A 19,640-nucleotide genomic window follows, 5' to 3' on the forward strand; every position below is an offset into this window, starting at 1 on the left:
TTTAGAGTGACGATAGCGGTTCTGTCCTGTGCTTCATTTGGTTTGGGGAAGTTTAATGCAACCTAATCTTGTTACCAGAGATAGTGTTACATTTGCCAAACACATCAACTTATCGTGAAAGCTTTTTTCTTTTGGAAAAAGTGAAACTGTTTGAACATACAAACAATAAAGCATACAGTTCTGTGTTGCTTGTCCAAGTTTTTTCTATAGTAGGCATCCGAATATTTTATGGTAAAATTAACAACATTTTCACTACATTTTTATTTAGAAAGCTGCTTTATAATCAAGTGCTGACAAGCTTTATCCTACAGTTTAAGATAAATGCTGCTCTTTTAATTCCACACGTTCTACATGGATCATCAACTGGAAAGGGATGCTGACTTTTAGCCTCAATATTTAAGAATTAGCATATATAATATATAGCAACCAAGAGCATAATTAAGACTCTTGTAAAAAGTCAACCAATTCATAGAGTTAGCGTTACTTAGCCAACTAGCTGCAGCTGATAAAATCCGCTAGCGATCATCATCATCATTTCAGGCAACAAAATTGATGGTCATTGCCTGTAAATGAAAGGCCTGTTTTTGTTCACTTGTATGTAAAATTTAACACCGGTTGTTTCAAAAATGTGCCTTGCAGGAATGGAAGGCTTGACAGGCAACAGTAAATAATGTTGGCAGAGCTTTGTGAAGGATATACAATTAAAATATACTTTACTTTTATCAGCTCCAACAACAGTCTTTCAGATGGGTGTGGGACATCATAAGCTGCAATAAAGCAGCTCCTGGTCAAAAGATTTATTGCTCGGGTGCGTTCTTTAAAATGTCACAGCACTACAAAGCTAAAGTGCTACAGTCCATGTTGTCTTCACCAGGCTACACACATGAATTATTAAACAGCTTCATGTTGATGCTGCAGGGTTTCCAATATATTATCCCTCTAAAAGAGGAGTGCTTAAATTTTTAATAAATCCTGTGTGAGTCTACAGAGGGACGGGGACTGATAAGTGTGACAGGAACAAGCGGAGGGAAGCTAATTGGATTTTAACATGTTGAAGAAAATAATAAGAAGGACCAAAAATGTGCAATTTGGATGTTTCAGATGGCTAGCGTGCACGCTTTAATGTGCATCTGTGATCTGTGGAAATGTATGTGTAAGTGTGTGTTTGTGTGAGAGTGTGTGTCTCAAGGTGATCTAATTTGGGCACAAAACAAGATCAGGGAGGACAAGGCCATGGTGGTGCACTGATGACGTTTGCATTAGAGATGCACCGATCTGACTTTTTCAGCCCCGATACCAATACCTGGGCTTTGGGTATTAGCCGATACCAAGTACCGGTCCAATATCAGTGTTTGATTAATAAGCTGTATGACTCACTGTGTGGAAGAGACTGGGATCATTCTTTTATGTGTAAGGCAAAATCAGGCTCAACTTAAACATTGATTTCCTAACTTTGTAAAACAAAACATAATAAATAAATGCATAGATATAAATTTACTGAATTGTTATTCATTAAAATTTTGGTGTCCGATACCAGATCGGCCTATTGTCACCAATACCCAATACAGCTATTTGAGTCAGCATCGGACTGATATCCAATATAGGTACATCTCTAGCATCAACCTTAATAAACTGATGTCTGGCAACACTTTCACATCCAGGCTGTTACAGTAAGTGCGCCAACTGCATTATGCTCACAAAAAAGCCTCACAGTTGGGGCACACACTAAAGGAATCAATTCACTGCAATGAAGGCACGGAGCGATTTCATGACATTTTGCTGCACTGAGTCTGAAGTGTATTCACATAAAGCTTTAATACCACTGCCCTGAGATGTTGAGCACTGTAAAATTCGACACTCTGTTGAACAAACAACTGACAAGTGTAGCATTTCACAGTAGCTGATCTGACTTGGGGAAGTGCTGTTGTAGTATAATAGGTACCATGTGCTCTGCACGCCTTCAGCTACATGCAGCGATCACCAGCTGTCTCTTTGAGCTCCACGCTCAGTAATTTAATTTGCACTGAGAAGTCAGAATGGTGCCCGGGTGAATTCTGCTCTACACCTACACTGAAGATTAATTAATAACGCAAACAGGAGTGCAATGATATGCACACAGGCATAATCGAGCAAAAAAGGGCATAAACACAGGCATGCAGGGCAGACGCACACAATGTTTCCCCCAGGATACCATCATATTAATTGCAAAAACTGTCAGAATAAGAATGTGCTCATAGGTCAAAATAACAAAAGCATTCCCTTTTGACCATCTCCCTAAAGGTCAGAAAGTAGGACATTCTTTCTAGAGAGGTTTCACAAACATTCTTGTTTTGAATTTAAAGCATTAATATATGAAATATTCGGCTTGCTTTTCAAACCCGGCTGACACCCCCATCCTCCACATCTGTCTTGATATAATCTCGTTGCCTTACTGTTTTACTCATCCGATGGAACTTTGAATCTAGGACACCACCTTGACAGGGAAAATAGGCCGCACATTCTGGGAAGATGGTGGGCTGGGATGGCGTGTGAGTGGGAGGGGGGAGAGTAACGGGTTTTCTGCCTTGAGGGGAAATCAAGTAAAGCTAAGTCCTTCCTCTCAAGCTCTCGATCTTCTTACCGTTTTTCTAAATGCTATCCTTTTCCTCACCTCTCCCATCTGCTGTATCTTCCTCTGGTTGTATGCCAAGAATGTGAAAATTTTACCTACAGTATATCTAAGATACTGGTTTATTAAAGAGCACCAGGAGAGATGAAGTACCTCTCAATCAGAGCCACAGTAGCTGCTGTTCCTCAAACATTGACAACATCAACAATAACAAAGAGGGAGTCATGGGATCAAACAGCAGATGTTGCTAAGCAACCACAAGCTCCATCACCGACAGCCCAGCAGAGGCAGGAGAGGTGGTACCTGCAAATAACGTTACTGAACACCTTGGCTGAGCATCAAAAGAAGTATACAAACTACATTAAGCGGTGGGATACCAGTGGAATTATCCTGCGCTCTGAACTGAAGCAGTACATAAAACTCCAACCTCTGGATGGAATATTACACATCTGCTTGGCCTCAGTACAAAACCTTATGTCATGCTATTTTTAAATGCTTACACCCCAGCTTTAATTTTCCACTGCTCTGGAATACGTTTTACTACGGAAAAACATATCTGTCAACTCCTACAGTGTCATGATAATAATATGTGACCTAGGGGACGCACACTTCCAGGTCTATATTTATATTCTGGGGCTCTACTGGAATATCTTAGCATAATTTACAGTTCAAAAAACTGTATTATCTTCCTCAGTTCAGCCTCTGTCTGAAACAGGCTGTTTTAGCTCCTGTCTCATTAAGACCCCCCTTGCAATGAGCCGACTCAGTTTTAACTGATCCCTCAGCAGACTACTTAAACAAGCAGTAGTAGCAGGATTTCACTTCTTTTTCTCGTTCTTATTTGAAATGGAAACTTCTCAAATACATCCTTACATGTTCAAGCCCGAATCCCATCTGAAATATGCGAGTGGACAGTGCGAACAACCGATGGAATAACCTTAGCAACAAAGGCTACCAACAGATGGCCATTTGTCGGCGTGCACAAACAATCTGACGTCATCAAAAGGAGGAAGTAAAGGTAATATTGCAAACGAAGTGCTCAGAGCAGGCTGACGGCTGGGCTTTTGACCTGCTGGGAGCATTTCTACATACGTTTAACATAGACATCCGAAATCATAACAGTATAAAAATAACGAAAATCACAAAAAGCATAATATGTCCCCTCTCTGGAACTATCCATGATCCACGACTACATAGGTAGCATGGTCCAACATGTTTATATCCCAGAACATGGTGTGCTAAGCATAGAAAGCTATACAGAAGCAATACTAGTGATTAAAACAGTAATCTCATTTATATATCTTCTGAGCAGATCTGCGACTATAATGTCCAAAGGCCGGGAGATAGCATTGCAGGAAAGTAATACAGTAATACCTGAGCAGGGCTACACCGAAACAGGAAACACATGACATTGAAAATGTTTTTGTTACAGCTAAAGGAGTTTGTTTTTTGTAGCTTTCAAGTTTCCAGCGAGTAATGAGTAGACACTGGTAAACAACCCATTAATAGTCTAATGACTTGACAGTTGGTGTATTCCTATAGAGAGAGAAGCAGACATCAAACATTCTCTGAAAATACAATGGATTTCGGTTTACAGCATTTCCCTTGTGTCTTTATTGTGATCACCAACTCAAATGCAACCGCCTTTTGATTTGCCGCTTCATTACTGTTTTTTTAATTACATTTTGACTACTTTGCACAGCTTTTAGAAAGAGATTTCCTTAAACACATTTAAATGTGATGCTTTTCATTTCCTGATGACAAAAAATACAAAATGCAAGCAAAACCAATAAAATGGATGATTAACATCCTTGAGGAGATTTAATTGGGTTTGTGTCTACTTGTAAAAAATACTGTATATTTCAGAACAGTGCAGTCATCAAGCGTCTGTACTTAGAAAAACAATTTCCTTTAAGCTTTTGTTTAATTTTAACTGACAGGAAACATATCTGTGCAGTAAAATAACTCAGGTTCATGAATCAGCTATTTGCCCCGCAGGCCCTTGAATGAATCAGTGCTGGTGTGGCTCTTTCAACATAATCCCCTTTTCACCAAAACCCGTCATTAATTGCTTTCCCTTCAAACACCCTATCTGCTGTTAATCATAATGATGATGTGAATTATATGCATGGCTGAGCAAATAGAGCTACTACAAAGTGGGAGCTGGTTAGGACAGATTGGGAATATGAAGGAAGAAATGTGAATTTGTCGCGTGGCTGGCATCATGTAATTTTTCAATCTTACAGCAGAGACTGAGAAATAAAATGGCATTTACAACAGAGGCAGTCATGACAAACAACCGCAGATGATTTAACCACATTATAAGCTGAAATAAATGTTCATTGAACCTGCACATGACCCCCTGTAAAACCACAACATGACATTTTTATACTTTGTTTTCTGTACAAATAAAATAAAACGAGATATAAATTGTTAATTAGTGAGCTTTAGAGGTGCCGGTGGCAGATTCTGTTACATTTGAACAGAGCCGGGCTAGCTGTTTCTAGTCTTTGTGCTAAGCTAAGCTAACTAGCTGCTGGCTGTAGCATCATATTTACTGTAACAAGACTAGGTCAAAACCTAGTATGTGGTTGGACCATGTATGAAACGCTAGAGGGCGTTGGAATAATTTGAAACGACAGATACAGGAAGTGGCGACAGTGGTGACCAAGCCCCCAGGAAGTGTGCCGGGCTTTGACTGAAGCCAATTCGACTGAGGGCCTTTCTCAATACCAAGTACGCCAAGTTCGACTCAGGAGTACAAACCTCCAAGGACGGGAGGACGTAGTACGGTCAACTGGAACAGCAGCATACTTGCTGACAGCAGCAGCTCAGCTTCACCACAATAATCTGACTGTACTGTGACAAAAAAATAATAAAATGAAATTTAATATAGAATAATCTGTTCATTTTAATACATTTATATTTATTGAAATGTGGTGACATCTGTACATATAGAGCCCCAGAGGCGCGCTATTGTTCTGTCCAGTAAAAACATGAAGCTTCACTTTACATTCAGATGAACCAATGAGGCAGCTACAATTGTTAGATTTCATCTGTGAGACCAACATTTATCTTCCAAAAGGAATTATAAATTATAAAAGGAATATATCAAAATGCTAAGGAGACATTAGAGCAGCCGATCATCTCAGGAGTCGGGCTGCTAGCGGCTAAGATGACCAGCCAGTCTCACCCAGCCAGCGGCTCCAAAACAATCAAAATTCCAAACAGGCATTATTTGGATAAACTGACCACAAATTGGGAATCTTAATGGTTACTTCCTCACCTGAAAAAACATTAAAACTTCATAAAGTGACATATTAACAGTCCAACAGCAAAAATTACAACAGTTTTTAGTCTGGCTCACTGATGGACAGACATTCGCGTTTATAGGGCTGGTCCCTGCGGTCCAGTCAAAAGAAACGGGTGGCATCAATCTTCTCATCTAACTCTCGGCAGGCAGGTGAATAAGTGCAAATGTCCAACCGTCAGTAAGAAGTGGAAGTAGAGTATACAGCATGTAGGGCTTTATACAGATTTCAGTGTCTTTTTTACATGAATTCAGCATTCAACCCCTAAGTGTGCCTGGAAGCATGAAAGTGAGTATTAAAAATGATAAGCGAAAATACAATCACAACTTGATGACAGATTTCCTATAATGTCCTGAATGCTAATTGCCTTTGACTGCAGTTATTATGCAAAACATTAGACCTCAACCCTCCCATCAGGAAACGTCCTCCAAAGGCATTGTGAATGATTAATTAGAAACGATCAACCCAGTGTTCTCACTTATAGCAGTAAAACAGTCTTATCTTTTCTACTCTAAGTAGCGTGTTTTGTCCTCAGAAGTGTCCAGGGAGTGAAATGAGATTAGTACTGAGGTTATTTTGCGGGCAGGCATTATTACATGCTTCAAATTAAAAATCAACACAGACGTTTGAATTTTGTTCCTGATGGAGCTCCTGTACTCTATTTATAGCTGGCATCCCACAGTGAAAAAATGTGCTAATATTTGCTCTGTAGACAGTGACAGGTGGTGTTCGGTTGGTATAATGCTGTGCGGCAGGTTGGAGCCAGATAAGCACACAATGAGAAGAGAGTTTTTATAAAAAGGCAACATGGCGTAATTCCAAGATGCAGAATGGACAGTGTGTAGAATCAACAACAAGATCCCAAAGGATATTTTTCCCAAAAAGACAGAGGTAAAATAATGCTGATGTGTATAACTGCCTGAGGTCAGATGATATTCAGATTGAAATTAGTGAAATATCATTCCCTCTTGAGAGTGAAGATGAAGTTACAAACTAACTAAACACAGTTATACACCATTTATCATTTCCTCCACAATCATGTATTCATTTATTTACAGAGAAAGAGCAGGAGGAAAAGGCCTACAACTTAAGAAAGAAAACAATATTCTTATGAAAAGCAGTTTAAATGGTCTTTTAGTTTCTTTTAAAGCTAGAAGGGCAGGTATCCGGGGTGGTCCTCACCAGAAAAAACAGAAGCATCATTTTTCAAAAGCTGAAAACTGAACTAATTGACATTTTCTTATTAACAATGGATTAAATGTGAAGGAGGTCACTCGTAGTGTTGAACCCACAGGGAATTTTGGCCAGAGTCTGCGGCCCTGCTCACTTCTATTGCACATTTTAGCATCTTTGGGGCTCATTATTTTGCAGCCTGCAATTTTACTGTTTTGGTTCACTCTCACCACCCTCATCAACCTCGATTCCAACCACATCAGGCAGCTATTTTCAGCAAAAAAAAAAAAAACCCAAAAACAACAACAACTCCCCGCTGTACGCAACCTGCCAGCACTAAACAGCAGACAACTTGAACCTAAAAGATTGTCTGAAACATGACTCCAAAAGAATGTTTACATGCTCTGTATCTCCTGGATTATTTCAGAAAAGCTTGAGTAAAGCTCTTTAAATGCTCATTTATCTGCTTCACAGTGCCATGGTTAATCAAACACAACACAGCAACTGGGGAGTTTGTTCTTTATACAGACTGTTCATGATCTCCTGACAGTTATAGTTCACCATTGACAAAAGGGCATTAAATATCTAGGTGACTTGAACACTAAATGTCCATTGAAAGTGCCTTGGATCATTTTTATTGAGTGACTCTGCTGTTTGTCTATGCCTGACATGTAGGCTGCTGCTGTCTGTTAAATTAAAACTTTTGAAATTTTCATATTGGTCTGAGGCACCAAGGTCAATTTTCCTACCCAATGACCTGTATGAATATTTCATCCTGCATGTATCACTTCAACATTTTAATGCAGTTTCTAAATATGTAGAAACATGAATTTTAGTGTCTGGACCACTGAGGGGAAATCCAAACTTAAGTGTAGTAAAGTATGAGAAGAATAATCAACACCTATATTATAAGGTATAGCAAAGTTCACTGGAGGAAGAGTAAACATTTCCAGAATCATGCCTAAATAAAATAACCACATTAACAATGCAGACACTTCCATACTAAAAGAAATCTTTCCTCACGGCTATTTATTCATAAAGCATAATCACTCAGCACCGTGGAAGGATTGTTTTCATTAGCAATTCAAACAGGGTATGGTTTTCTCTTTGCTGATACAGATCTTTTCCCCCTGGAGTCTGCTGGCTCCCGTTTCAACATCTTCATCAACTAGAAATAGCTCCCTCAAAAGAAATCAGTTCATGAAATAATAGGTTTATATTTCATATTCTGTTTTCTTTTCAAGAGCAAATCTGAGGGAAAAAAAACAAACAAAAAAAACAAACCAGAATCCCCAGGTTTCCTAATCCCCATCTCAAGCTGAGTTCAAGGAAAACAGCACTTAGCTTGAGCAATCATTAGCTTTGCCATCCATTATCACACGAAAGCAAGCAAGTCACCTTTGAGAGCTGCTGATCTCATTTGAGACAGTGTATCTCTGCACCCCCTTTAATAGATGAGGGCTTCCCACAGGAATCCCCTCTAATGCAGTAGAGCACTTTAGACCCTTCCAGCTGAGTGATGGATGCTAGTCTGACACAGCCGGATACCTCGGCTCCCCAGGTCTCATGTCTCTGTAGTATCAGGATATTAAGGGGGTAATCAATAGGAGTGCTCTAAGTAGTTATTGTATGCTGTGCAGTTTAAAAATGGCTCATAGAAACTTCTCATATTTTGTGTGGTATTTTTGCCTTTTCTTAATATCAAATATAAGTTAAAAGATCCTGGGCTGGATTTGGCCACAGATGGTTGAAGCTAAGGTTGAGGGACATGCAAGGGTGTAGCTTTGGTTTCACAGTTAAATTTTCTACCAAAGATAAAGACAGTGAATGCTATTTCTGGTATGTATATGCATTGATATTAATCTGACAAATTACATATTATAATGAAATTGGTTATTGTGTAAGAGTAATATAGCAAAACAAGAGTCTATAGCCATGTTAGTGGCTACCAAGGCAAAGTGATGCTTTGGGCTTAATGCTATTGTCAGCATGCTAACATGCTCACAATGACAATGACAGCATAAGGGTATAGAATTACCATTTTCACCATCCTAGTTGTTATTATGTTAGCATGCTCATACTTGCTAATTAGCACAAAACACAAACACCTGATGGTGTCAGAAAGTTGAGGGATTTTGACCAATCTTTTTTTCATCCTGAGGGGGACATGAATATCTGTACCATACTTAAAATTAGAAATATCATGTAAATTGGTTAAACCTAGTTAAAATCATGTTTCGTTTTATTGACAGAGACCTGATACTTCATAATAATGTTATACTTCCATCTTTAGTATGAAGGGTGCTGTGCTTTACTGTGTTATGTTTGATTAATGTTCTTTCTTTCTTTTTCTATTCTAGTGTATTTTTAGTAAGATACAAATAAACACAGATTAAATTAATTTTACAACCTGAAAATCATCCAAAACTTGACTTTTTCAGCCCTGAATATAGCCTGCAGTCTTCCTCTCAGGCTGTAAACATTTCCACCGACCTCCAGCGATAAGAGAGTGCATCCTCTGCTGCTGAAAAGCGATACCCAGAGAAAAAAATGTCTTCATATGTACACTGTAATAACTGAAGGCAACTCAGATGAGCCAATTAACATTTTTATCAATTTAGACCTTCGCTCGTCTGGATTTTGGCAGCGGGACACTAGAGGACCTCTGTTTATGGAGATTATAGGGAGCGAATAAAATTAAAACTGTAAAAGTGGGGGGAGAGAAAAACAGGATTATGAAAGTGACGGGTCGCTCACATCCCCCACAAAATTAGGCCCCTGTGTACACAGCATGACCTTCACCAACTTTGCTACAAGGGCACCTAAAATCATTTTTACATAAATTTCAGATAAGAATCAGATAATAGCTATCAACAGAAAGAATTCTAACTTAATCAAGTGAACTAAAGAACGGTAGCAATTTCATTTTCTTACATTTTCCACCAGCAGATCATCATCAGCTATCTGCATAATTAATATCAAGATGATTAGAAGAATCGGTTAAAAACTAATCTTAGCTAGTTTAAACATCAACAGCTCATCATGATTAATCTGACGACCAAGACATCAAGATAACTTATCTTTGGAGAAAACGATAAGTTCTATAAGTCTGTTTTGACCATGACCACATGCATACTGTGTTTCTATACAGCACACAGTGACAAAAGTTTTCCATTTTCACTTGACTTTACAAAGTTATTTTTAGGAGTGGGTTCCTTGGCTCAGATAGGGACATGATGTGTCAGAAATGGTGAGTGAAGTATGAATTTTTCAGCTGAACAGAACACCAAGACGGGATTTAGCTCTCCAGTGGAGGAACAGGTTCCGCTGATAAACAAATGCACGCACGCACACACACACACACACACACACACACACACACACACACACACACACACACACACACACTAAAGCATCTGCAGTACTTAATCTCTCTCTTAAACACACACACAGAATAACAATTGATGGATGTTAGGGCTTTGCTGTACACACTAAACAGGAAGGTGGATGTGGATGTGTGTGTGTGTGTGTGTGTGTGTGTGTGTGTGTGTGTTGCTGCAGTAGTGTGAACAAGCAGTCTCCCAAGATAGGGTCTCTCAGTTTCCCTGTGTTGCATAATTCACTTCACTTCAGGCCAGGAAACATTGTTGGTGTTAAAAACACTCCAGAGAGAACACACAGTTAGGCAGTACCATAATAATGAACTGTATAAGACACTAAAAGTGTGGTTAGCTTAAACACATCAGAGTTTATGGAGCTAAAAGAGAGATCCATGCATGTACTTAAAAGACGCCCTCATTGTTAAACTTGGCTGACAGGGATAAAAGACTTACCTTTGAAAGAACATGTGAGTTACCAAATATAACCATTTACAACATACAGTATATACTGTAGGCAATGATGTTATACGCTTGCCATAACACAACTCTCAAGAGCCTCAGAAAGAAAATCAATATAGAATATGATATGGAGCAGTTTTTAATAACATGAAGCCGAGGCTTTAAAATCAATATTTGCAGAGTGCAACAATGAGGATAATATACTCATAGCTTCAAATGAAACAGGCATGTGAAACTGTGGAAAAAAATATCACATCACTATCATGAAAAATTGGATTTGGTATGTGGATGTTGAGTAAGTGGAGGATCATTTTCAGCCTAAGATACAACAAAATCAATAAAGAATTAAATTGTTGTTCCCTGTAGGGAAATTTCAAGTCTCTATGCAACCTTACAGACAAAACTGTGGTAATATGAACACCACAAATCAAATGTACAGTACATCTACTGGCAAAAGTCAGGAAACACTTCCACAAAAAAAACTGTTTAAATGATCAAATCTGATGATAATTAATGCAATAAACCTTCTCCACAAATGAAAAAAAAAGATTTTTAAAGATTCAACCAAATCCCTTTACACATAAATGCAGCATCTTGTTACAGTAAATCTTTTATACATCCCTGTGTCATCACACAAACTCTAAGTTTGTTTTGACTACAGAGAGATAAGACACCCACTGTTCAGTGTATCTTAAACTAAAAACGTCTCCTGTTATCCTTAAACCACAAAGAAGAATTAAGGGGAATCTCCGTGGCACAGTTGGGATTTTAAGGCACTAATACAGAAATGATAGTTGTGGAATAAAGGACAGATGGCCTCCCACTAAGCTTTGATTAAACTCAGACCCACGACAGGAAAAGAATGGGGCTTTATTAAATTTCAAAATACCCAAAGCAACCGCAGGATTACAGTAAATCACAAGTAGACAAGTGTGACAGGAGGGGCATTTAGTGCAGTGAAGCACTTGTCAACACAGTGTGAGGTTGAGTAGCATTGTTCTCACCTGCCCGAACAAACCACACACACAAAAAAATGCTCCAGGGTTTCATTTAACCTGCTCCAAACATGCTTGGTTTCACAGCATCCGAAATCCATTGAATACTACTCTTGACTGGGGAAAATGCACCCTGAGAGCGCAGATTTTTAACCTGAACTGGAGTTATAGGAGGATGATGGAAAATAGAAGAGATTCACACAGACAGACTTGCATTTTTTTCCAACACTAAATATAAGCTATAATATAAGAAACTTTCAGAAGGCCACTGACCAGGAAGAAATACAAATGCAGATTTAAAAAAAGGAGAAATCTCACAGAACAGGCAGTTTGGTAAACGAAGAACACGTTAATAATAATATTTCATTAATGAAATAGTCCCTGAAAAGTTCCACTGCAATGAGACTAAAAGAAAAAAAGAAGAGTTGTGTAAGAAGGAAACAAAAATAAAGTCTCTGCAGAGCTGTCACTGAGGTAGCCATGCTTTTGACAATAATCCAAGTAATCAGACTGTTGAGGGGATTTAGCTCGTGTAGTTCTCTTCTGACCAAACTGGAAAGAGTCAAAAGGTAGTCACACAAAATCCTCTCGGCTATTATTCATGCAGCTGAACAAAGTTGTATTTGAACATCATGTTCACTGAGTCATTTTGCAAAAAATAACATTAGCTGAATAGGAAAAGGTTATGGTTATTAAGTAAGGAAGGGGGAAAACTTAATTAGTGTAAAGAAGACTATAGACACTAATGAGTATTGTGAGCTTATTGGGTCAAGAATTCAGAGAACCCTGGTGGATATAGGATGGGATAAAATAACTTAAATTCATCAATGCCATGCAGGAGATACCTCACGACTACATCAACTGCTTATCTTTGAAACATGAAATCCGTTAGACAGGTTTCCTCCCTCAAAGCACACAGCATGAAAAGTCATTAGCAACACTTTATCATCTCATCTATCGTCAGTCTGCGACCGGTGAGACTGATGAGTGTGAGAGCATGAATTATGCAGAGTATAGGAGGGAAATCTGCTCAGTTGAATCATTGTCTGATATACAAGAGCTCAGCTAAGAGCACACATTGATTTAACTAGTCTTCTAAATGACTGGTTACTGTATATTGTATATGTACCCTGGTGAGAGCAAGATGCATTAATGAAATATTTCTTCTTTTAGTGTTAATAGAAGTACTGAAGCACTAGGATATGAAAACATCTTAGATTTATAGGATTAAATATCTGTTTTAGGCATCACATTGTGCCTTTATTTTGATATCTCTTTGATAACTGCTTTTTGTTTACTATCTTCTATTGGTGTCTGTTCTTGGAGCATCATTGTATTTTTCAGAGTAACTATATACAGGGCACTGCTGTAAAAGGTCATGTACTGTATGCTAATCCAACCTTTCCTATAGACCACTGAAAGCATTGCTTTCATTCAGTGTAGTTTTTTCATAGCAGTATCCAGAGTAAACCTGGGTAATGTTTTCTGGAAAGACACTGCTACTGATTATTTGACTGCAAATTTTTCAATGCTTTACTCGCAACAAACAACAAACAAAATTCACTCCTGTTGCATACGGGTGGAGGCAGAAACCACAGAAATGCATATCTTACAACAAAGATAAGATAAAACAAAGCTATCTGCATAACAGGGTATCAGTAGTAGTAGTGTTTTTTTTTTTTAATTTGGGTGAAATAACTCTTTAAACAGGCTTCCAAGGGTTCATAGCCAGATTTGTCTGTATTTGTTACTATATTCTGCATAACACAAATCCAAAATGCTCCATCAGTCCCCAATTATCATCATCTTATCACTTTCAAAGCATAGGAATCCATCCCTTCAATCTCTCTCTTTGACACATTCCCTTCATCATTATCCTGTATATTCCCACAATTCCCCCCCATTGCTCCTGCTCCTTCTGCTCCTCCTCCTCCTCCTCCTCCTCCTCCTCCTCACCGGCGTCTCCCTGACTCACGGGTTTCCGAGTCTTAACGAGCCACCGAGATAATTGCTCCTTTAGGGGCAGCGCTAACAGACACCACTGCCTCCCGCGTGTCATTCAGTCAGGCCCCTGTCAGGTTTAATAGCACCGCAGGCTGTATTCACTGCCAGAGTTCCCATCCAGTCGAACCTAATGACTGTTGAGTCCACTAATTTCAGATCAAGCTCCTCTCTGTACTGCAAAGCACAGCAATACAAATTGCATATTGGGGCATATTTCTCAAAGGAATAAAGTGTGAGAATCTAATAGAAGCACACTTGAGACGTGTATTCAAGAACTAAATGATGCTTATTTTCAGTTTTTTGGATTTTGCTATTGATCCCAATGCTGTGCAGCAGATCCAGGATATATTTAGAGCACTACTAGTATAAGCACATTTTTACTGAAAACAATGCTAAACCCAAAGACACAATCTTCCTGCATTCAACACAAGTCTTTCCCAAGGCTACGTGATTTTAAACTAATGCAGACTGTAGAGAATAGATGTCCTTGGCGCCAAGGGAAAGTGTGTGTGTGACTTCTGAGATACAGAAAAGGTCCTTTCTGCTTCAGTGTGACATGATCCAAAGGGATGGCTTGCACTCCGGGCACATGCTGTGTCCTCTTCCGTCCTGCCAGTGGCTTTGACCTCAACAGATGCAAGCGGGCAGCTAAGAGGGACGATGGGGAAATGCTGTACATGTCATGTTTTCTACTGGCCAAAGAACTGAAGAGTAGCTTCATTGATGTCCAGAAATAGATCTTTTTGTGTGTGTTTTTTACTCATGAAGAGACATGACTAAAGCAAATATCCTGGCTGTTACTGAAATTTTACCTTGTCAGCTGTCTGTGCATCCTGTCCTGAGTTGCACAAATATAGAGGAAGATATTTGGCTGCAATATATGGTCGTCACAGGCACTAATGGATTAGACTTGCACACTGTCAATAGAACAAAAATATTGAAAACACACATTACCATACCTGTGGTGACAGTAAAGTATCTAAAAACCTAATGGGATATTTCTAAATCATTTCATTTTGTTATATTCATCCTTTGGGAACATGATACAAAAGGAGGTTTCCAAACACAGGACTGTGAATATCAACAGCAACATTTTCAAGGGGAAAGTCTGACCTTATAGTGGTGTTAGCAGAAAGCTCAGGTCGTCACTGAATTAATTATGTCAGCATGTTTAGTAAAAGCTTTCTCCATGTGCTTTTGAGAGCTCTCCCATAAAGCAATTCAACACCCAAATCACCATCCAATAGAGCGCTGCCATCTCATCTCACTGTCGCTCTACATCCCCATTTAAAACAAAGTAGTGTGCAACATGATGAGCACTGATGCTAATGCTTTTAAGCTGCACTAATCAATATTTTTAGGTTATTAATGGGTCAAATGACGATTTCTGATGTGAGAAGTGTCTCATGTAGTGACAAACAAAAACCAACTCTGCAGTTCCCCTTTATTGTTTTCAGTCTCACCACTCACATCAACCTTGTTTCCAACCGCAGCAGGCAGCTGTTTCTGGCAAAAAGAAGAACTCAGATAAACCCACTGTATGCTACCAGCATGGCACCAAACAGGAAACAGACACATTTAGAAACTAGCCGGTGGCATTTAGCTGCTAAAGAGTCAGATATTTCCGTCAGGAGTTGGTGGTGACCAAACAGAGCTCAAAGTTGAGTGAATATTGCCCTTACAGTCATCAAGTGGTGAGAAACATAACGCCAGATGAATGCTAATGTTGCTCCACGTTCACCATATCAACTTTATTGTGTTTACAGCTTGTGCCAGTGCCCCCTAGTAACCAAAAAACCCCAATTAAATCGGTTATAGTACTGATGTATCTGTATATACTGTGATGTTTCATCTTAAATTAAAACACCCTGATGGTATATTTACTGTGATAGTGATTTTCAGTCATATGACCCAGTATCACTCCGTGTTGTCAATCCATTACATTATGCCTCTGCATAGCTGACAGTTTAACTGAAACTAAGTTAACTGCATGTTACAGTTACGACTTAACTGTGTATATTATCATTAACTGCAGTTATTTAACAAAAGTGACTTCACATCTATATTCTGTCAGTAGACAGGACACAAATAATCCATCACTTTTTTTTCTTAATCACACCTAATTTGTGTGAATATGTGGCAAGCAGCTGCAACGTCGCCTTATTTGCATTCCGACAGCCAGCTTTGACGCATCGCCACATGCTGGCATACAGACGCTGTCCTCTCTCCAAATTGCCTGCTAAGTAGCTTCTGGACATCAGCAGTCACCCTGTCTGCCTTTACTGTTTGTGAGTGCTGTGTTCACATTTTTACAGCCTGATTCCTCTGGTGGCTCTCAGACACAAACTGCTTCTGTCATCAGGTGCCGAAATCCAGCTGGATTCTGCTCTGACAATATCATTCAGCTTTTTCTTCCTCCTCTCTCTCTCTCTCTCTCTCTTCCTCTCGCTCTCTGACATAAACAGCAGTGAGAGAAGAAAAGCACAATGCGGAGGCTGCTGCTAACAATGTGACACAAACAGTGTCTTTCAAGATAACATGATGTTGGTTTGGTTGTCACATTCTCTCATTATAAAAGTCACCATGGTAATGGTTGAGAGCACGTTGATGTTAGTTGTGTGGAGGAAAATAATACCAACGCCTATCCATCAATGTTTGCACAAAAAAACAAGATTAGAAATCTATGGCTATCAACAGCCAACATCCCAAGACAGTTTAATACAAGCTGTCACTTAACTTTGACATCTAAGGCTTAAACTATGAAACATAATGCACCCAAAGCCAGCAGAGAGACTCATTATAGCCTTAATCCAATAAGAAAACTTTTAAATCCCTCACACACTCAATATTCAATAATTTATGTAGAACATTTCCTTGAAAGCATGCAGAAACCGAGCACATCTTAGTAGCTGCAAAATTAATCAGTTGTGTTTAATGAAAGCTGGCATGGACAGCTGATTATTCACCAAGCATGAATTCAGGACGAGGCAAAAGCAGTATGCTAGCATTCATGGCAGTGAGAAGCTTGAAGGCAATGTAGCTGCAGAGAAGGAGCATTCCAGACAACACTTTCACACATCGGTGAGACAGCAGAGCCGCAGGCAGCAAAACAGCTCCTCACTCTCCCCCTGTCACTGACGCTGTGAGCAACGTTTGTTACTCTGACCCTTCACTCAGCAGTCAGTCCTGCACAGTGCTTCACACTGTAGTGGGCCAGGAGCAATCTTGAACATTTGGTACAATATTTGCTGAATAAAAACATGAAGCTTGCCTCTTTTCCACCTGGTAGAAACTAATCGCAAATAACTAGAATAAATCCAGTCACTGTCACTGAATGGTTTTTGTGATCAATCTATAAAAAAAAAATAAAAAATATAAAGTTTTCTTTAGTGAATGGCAATAAATGAATGTTTATACTAGAGCTGCAATGATTAGTCAATTAATTGATTAGTTGATCGTCTGAAAATTAATCGTTGACTATTTTAATAATTGATTATTATGAGTCTTTGTTTTTTGGAAAAAAAATGTCCAGATTCTCTGATTCCAGCTTCTCAAATGTTAATATTTTCTGGGTTTTTTTAGTCCTCTGTGACAGTAAGCTGAATATCTGTGGGTTGAGGACTGTTGGTCAGAACAAAACAAAACATTTGCAGGACGTCACCTCAGGCTTTAGGAATCAAACCATTTTCTGACATATCACAGACCAAACAACTAATCGATTAATTGAGAAAATGATCGACTGATTAATGGATGATGAAAATAATCGTTAGTTACAGCCCTAATTTACACTGTAAACTACCTCATGATAAATCATGTTTTTGTGAGCTAGAGAAGTGAGGTCCCAATTAAGTCATTCATGTATTCACTACTTATTGTATAATGAAATAATTGCACTTGTAGTGTCTGTTTTTACAAATTGGTAATCAACGTTAGGGTTCAAGTGATGATTTCATTCATTATCAATTAAACTGTCCAATATCTTCTGATGATCTCTTTGAAATGTAAAAAAAATGTGAAAAAATACATAAGAAAGCCCATCTTTAAAACAAAACATCTTAAATGTCTTGTTTTGTTTGACCAACAATACAAAACCTCAAAATAGTCCATTAAAAATGACATAAAGCACAAAAAAGCAAAAAATCCTCACATTTGAGAAGCTGGAACCAGCAAATATTTGGTATTTTTGCTCAGTTTAACAACTGAAACGATTAGTCAGTTACTAAAAAAAATGTTTGCCAATTAATTTCCTGTGGACTGAGTCAACTGATTTTCAGTTTCAGCTCTAAATCTTAAATTTCACTGAATAGTAGTTTTGGTGAAGCACGATTGGCAGTAAGACCTGGATCCCTCTCAATGAAGTGAAGCAAACCACTTACAACTTAGACTTAACAACATAATAAAACAGCTTGTAATTGTACAGCTTTGTACACTTTAGTATATCCAGCTCAGCTACATTTGGCAGCAGGACAGACAAAAGCTCCCCAGTAATAAAACACAGCAGTCCACTAGCCTACGAGCAGCCAGAGGCACATATCGTCCTGCTTTCTCTCTCTCTCTGATAGATTTTACTGCATTTTATTGGAAAGGAAACATTTGTAACCAAACCCAAACATTAGTAAACCCCCTCACACACACTGCCTCACTCACTTTCGTGCTTTGAAGTTCCCCATGTGTGCCGCGGAACTCCGGGGCTCTTGATGATCGCTCTGCCGGCAGATTTCAGGGCATCCATCCCGAGGTGTGTCTGCTCTCCGGCAGGTGGATTCCCCAGTCTCCGGAGCACAGGGAGGTATATAAATATATATATATATAAAAAAACAACCTGCAGGCTGCGATCGACGGCGGATGCGCTAAAGGAGAAAAGGCGAAGCTCAATGATCCAAGTTCCCACCCTGAATCTCTCTCCTGTTTCTCTCTGTACCCCTCTGGAGACTGGTGATCAGCTGAGGGCAAACACATGCACACACTGCACCGTTTCCAAAGTTAAGGGCGTGTCCTTCTAACCTTGATGGGCTGCGAAGCTTCTTCTCAAAGTGCTCCAGTTTGATGGAGCGACCTTAATGAAAAATCATTACAGTATTATTGCAGCGTAAAGGACTTACACTCACTAATGAGTTTATGTCTAAGGAGCTTACAGTTGCACTTTTTTGTCTCGGAGGATTTTCTGTGGTTTGGCTGCTTCACTGTTGTCAGTTTTGTTCTTAAAGAAGGACATTATCCCTTTAATTATAGTATTGATATTTTAGCCGGCATCAGAAACATTATTGATTTATTTATCATAATACAGTGATTCTTGAAGCAAGTTCAAGCTTCATAAATGCAATTTTCTCCCATCAGCCCCTGTTTTTTCCAGGTTGGGTCTCATTGTTTTATATATTAAAACAATGTCTGAACAAATCACGACACGCTTGAGGCAAACAATCAAGCACCAAATACAAAACCAGGCATAATTTCAAGTAAATGGTTAATGTTTTGCATTTTCTGTATTTTGGCGCGCTCTATTGTTTGCAACTAGTTATTACAGTCTGCACTCACTGCACAGACTGTGCAAGCAAGGTGATATTTGGGGATGTTATCTAGTAGCAGTAAGTTTCTTTAACAGAATTAAGGGTTTTTTTTAAATTATTAATTAAAAAACAATAAAGGACATCCTGGTGGTCTAGTAGTCTAAGACCCCCAAAAGTTGCGTGAGATGAATATAAGTGGTCAA

The 19,640-nt window shown here is 38.9% G+C and overlaps 1 protein-coding gene across 8 annotated transcripts in view; it reads right to left on the reverse strand.

Moving 5' to 3' along the window:
• si:dkey-71h2.2 (low density lipoprotein receptor adapter protein 1) overlaps positions 1-18,910 on the reverse strand; it is a 59,051-nt gene extending 40,141 nt beyond the window's left edge. For 6 of the 8 annotated variants that reach the window (XR_006092060.1, XM_042390359.1, XM_042390362.1 and 3 more), the window contains exon 1: positions 18,578-18,910. Coding sequence is in view for 7 of the 8 variants with exons in the window: in XM_042390359.1 (XP_042246293.1) it covers positions 18,578-18,662 (85 nt within the window). In the remaining variant the exon portion in view is untranslated. The remainder of the gene's footprint in view (positions 1-18,577) is intronic. The other 2 variants (XM_042390365.1, XM_042390364.1) reach the window with 1 other exon arrangement.
• Between the last annotated feature and the right edge of the window lie 730 nt (positions 18,911-19,640).

The sequence above is a fragment of the Thunnus maccoyii genome, chromosome 17, assembly GCF_910596095.1.
Source record: "Thunnus maccoyii chromosome 17, fThuMac1.1, whole genome shotgun sequence".
NCBI classification, from domain to species: domain Eukaryota; kingdom Metazoa; phylum Chordata; class Actinopteri; order Scombriformes; family Scombridae; genus Thunnus; species Thunnus maccoyii.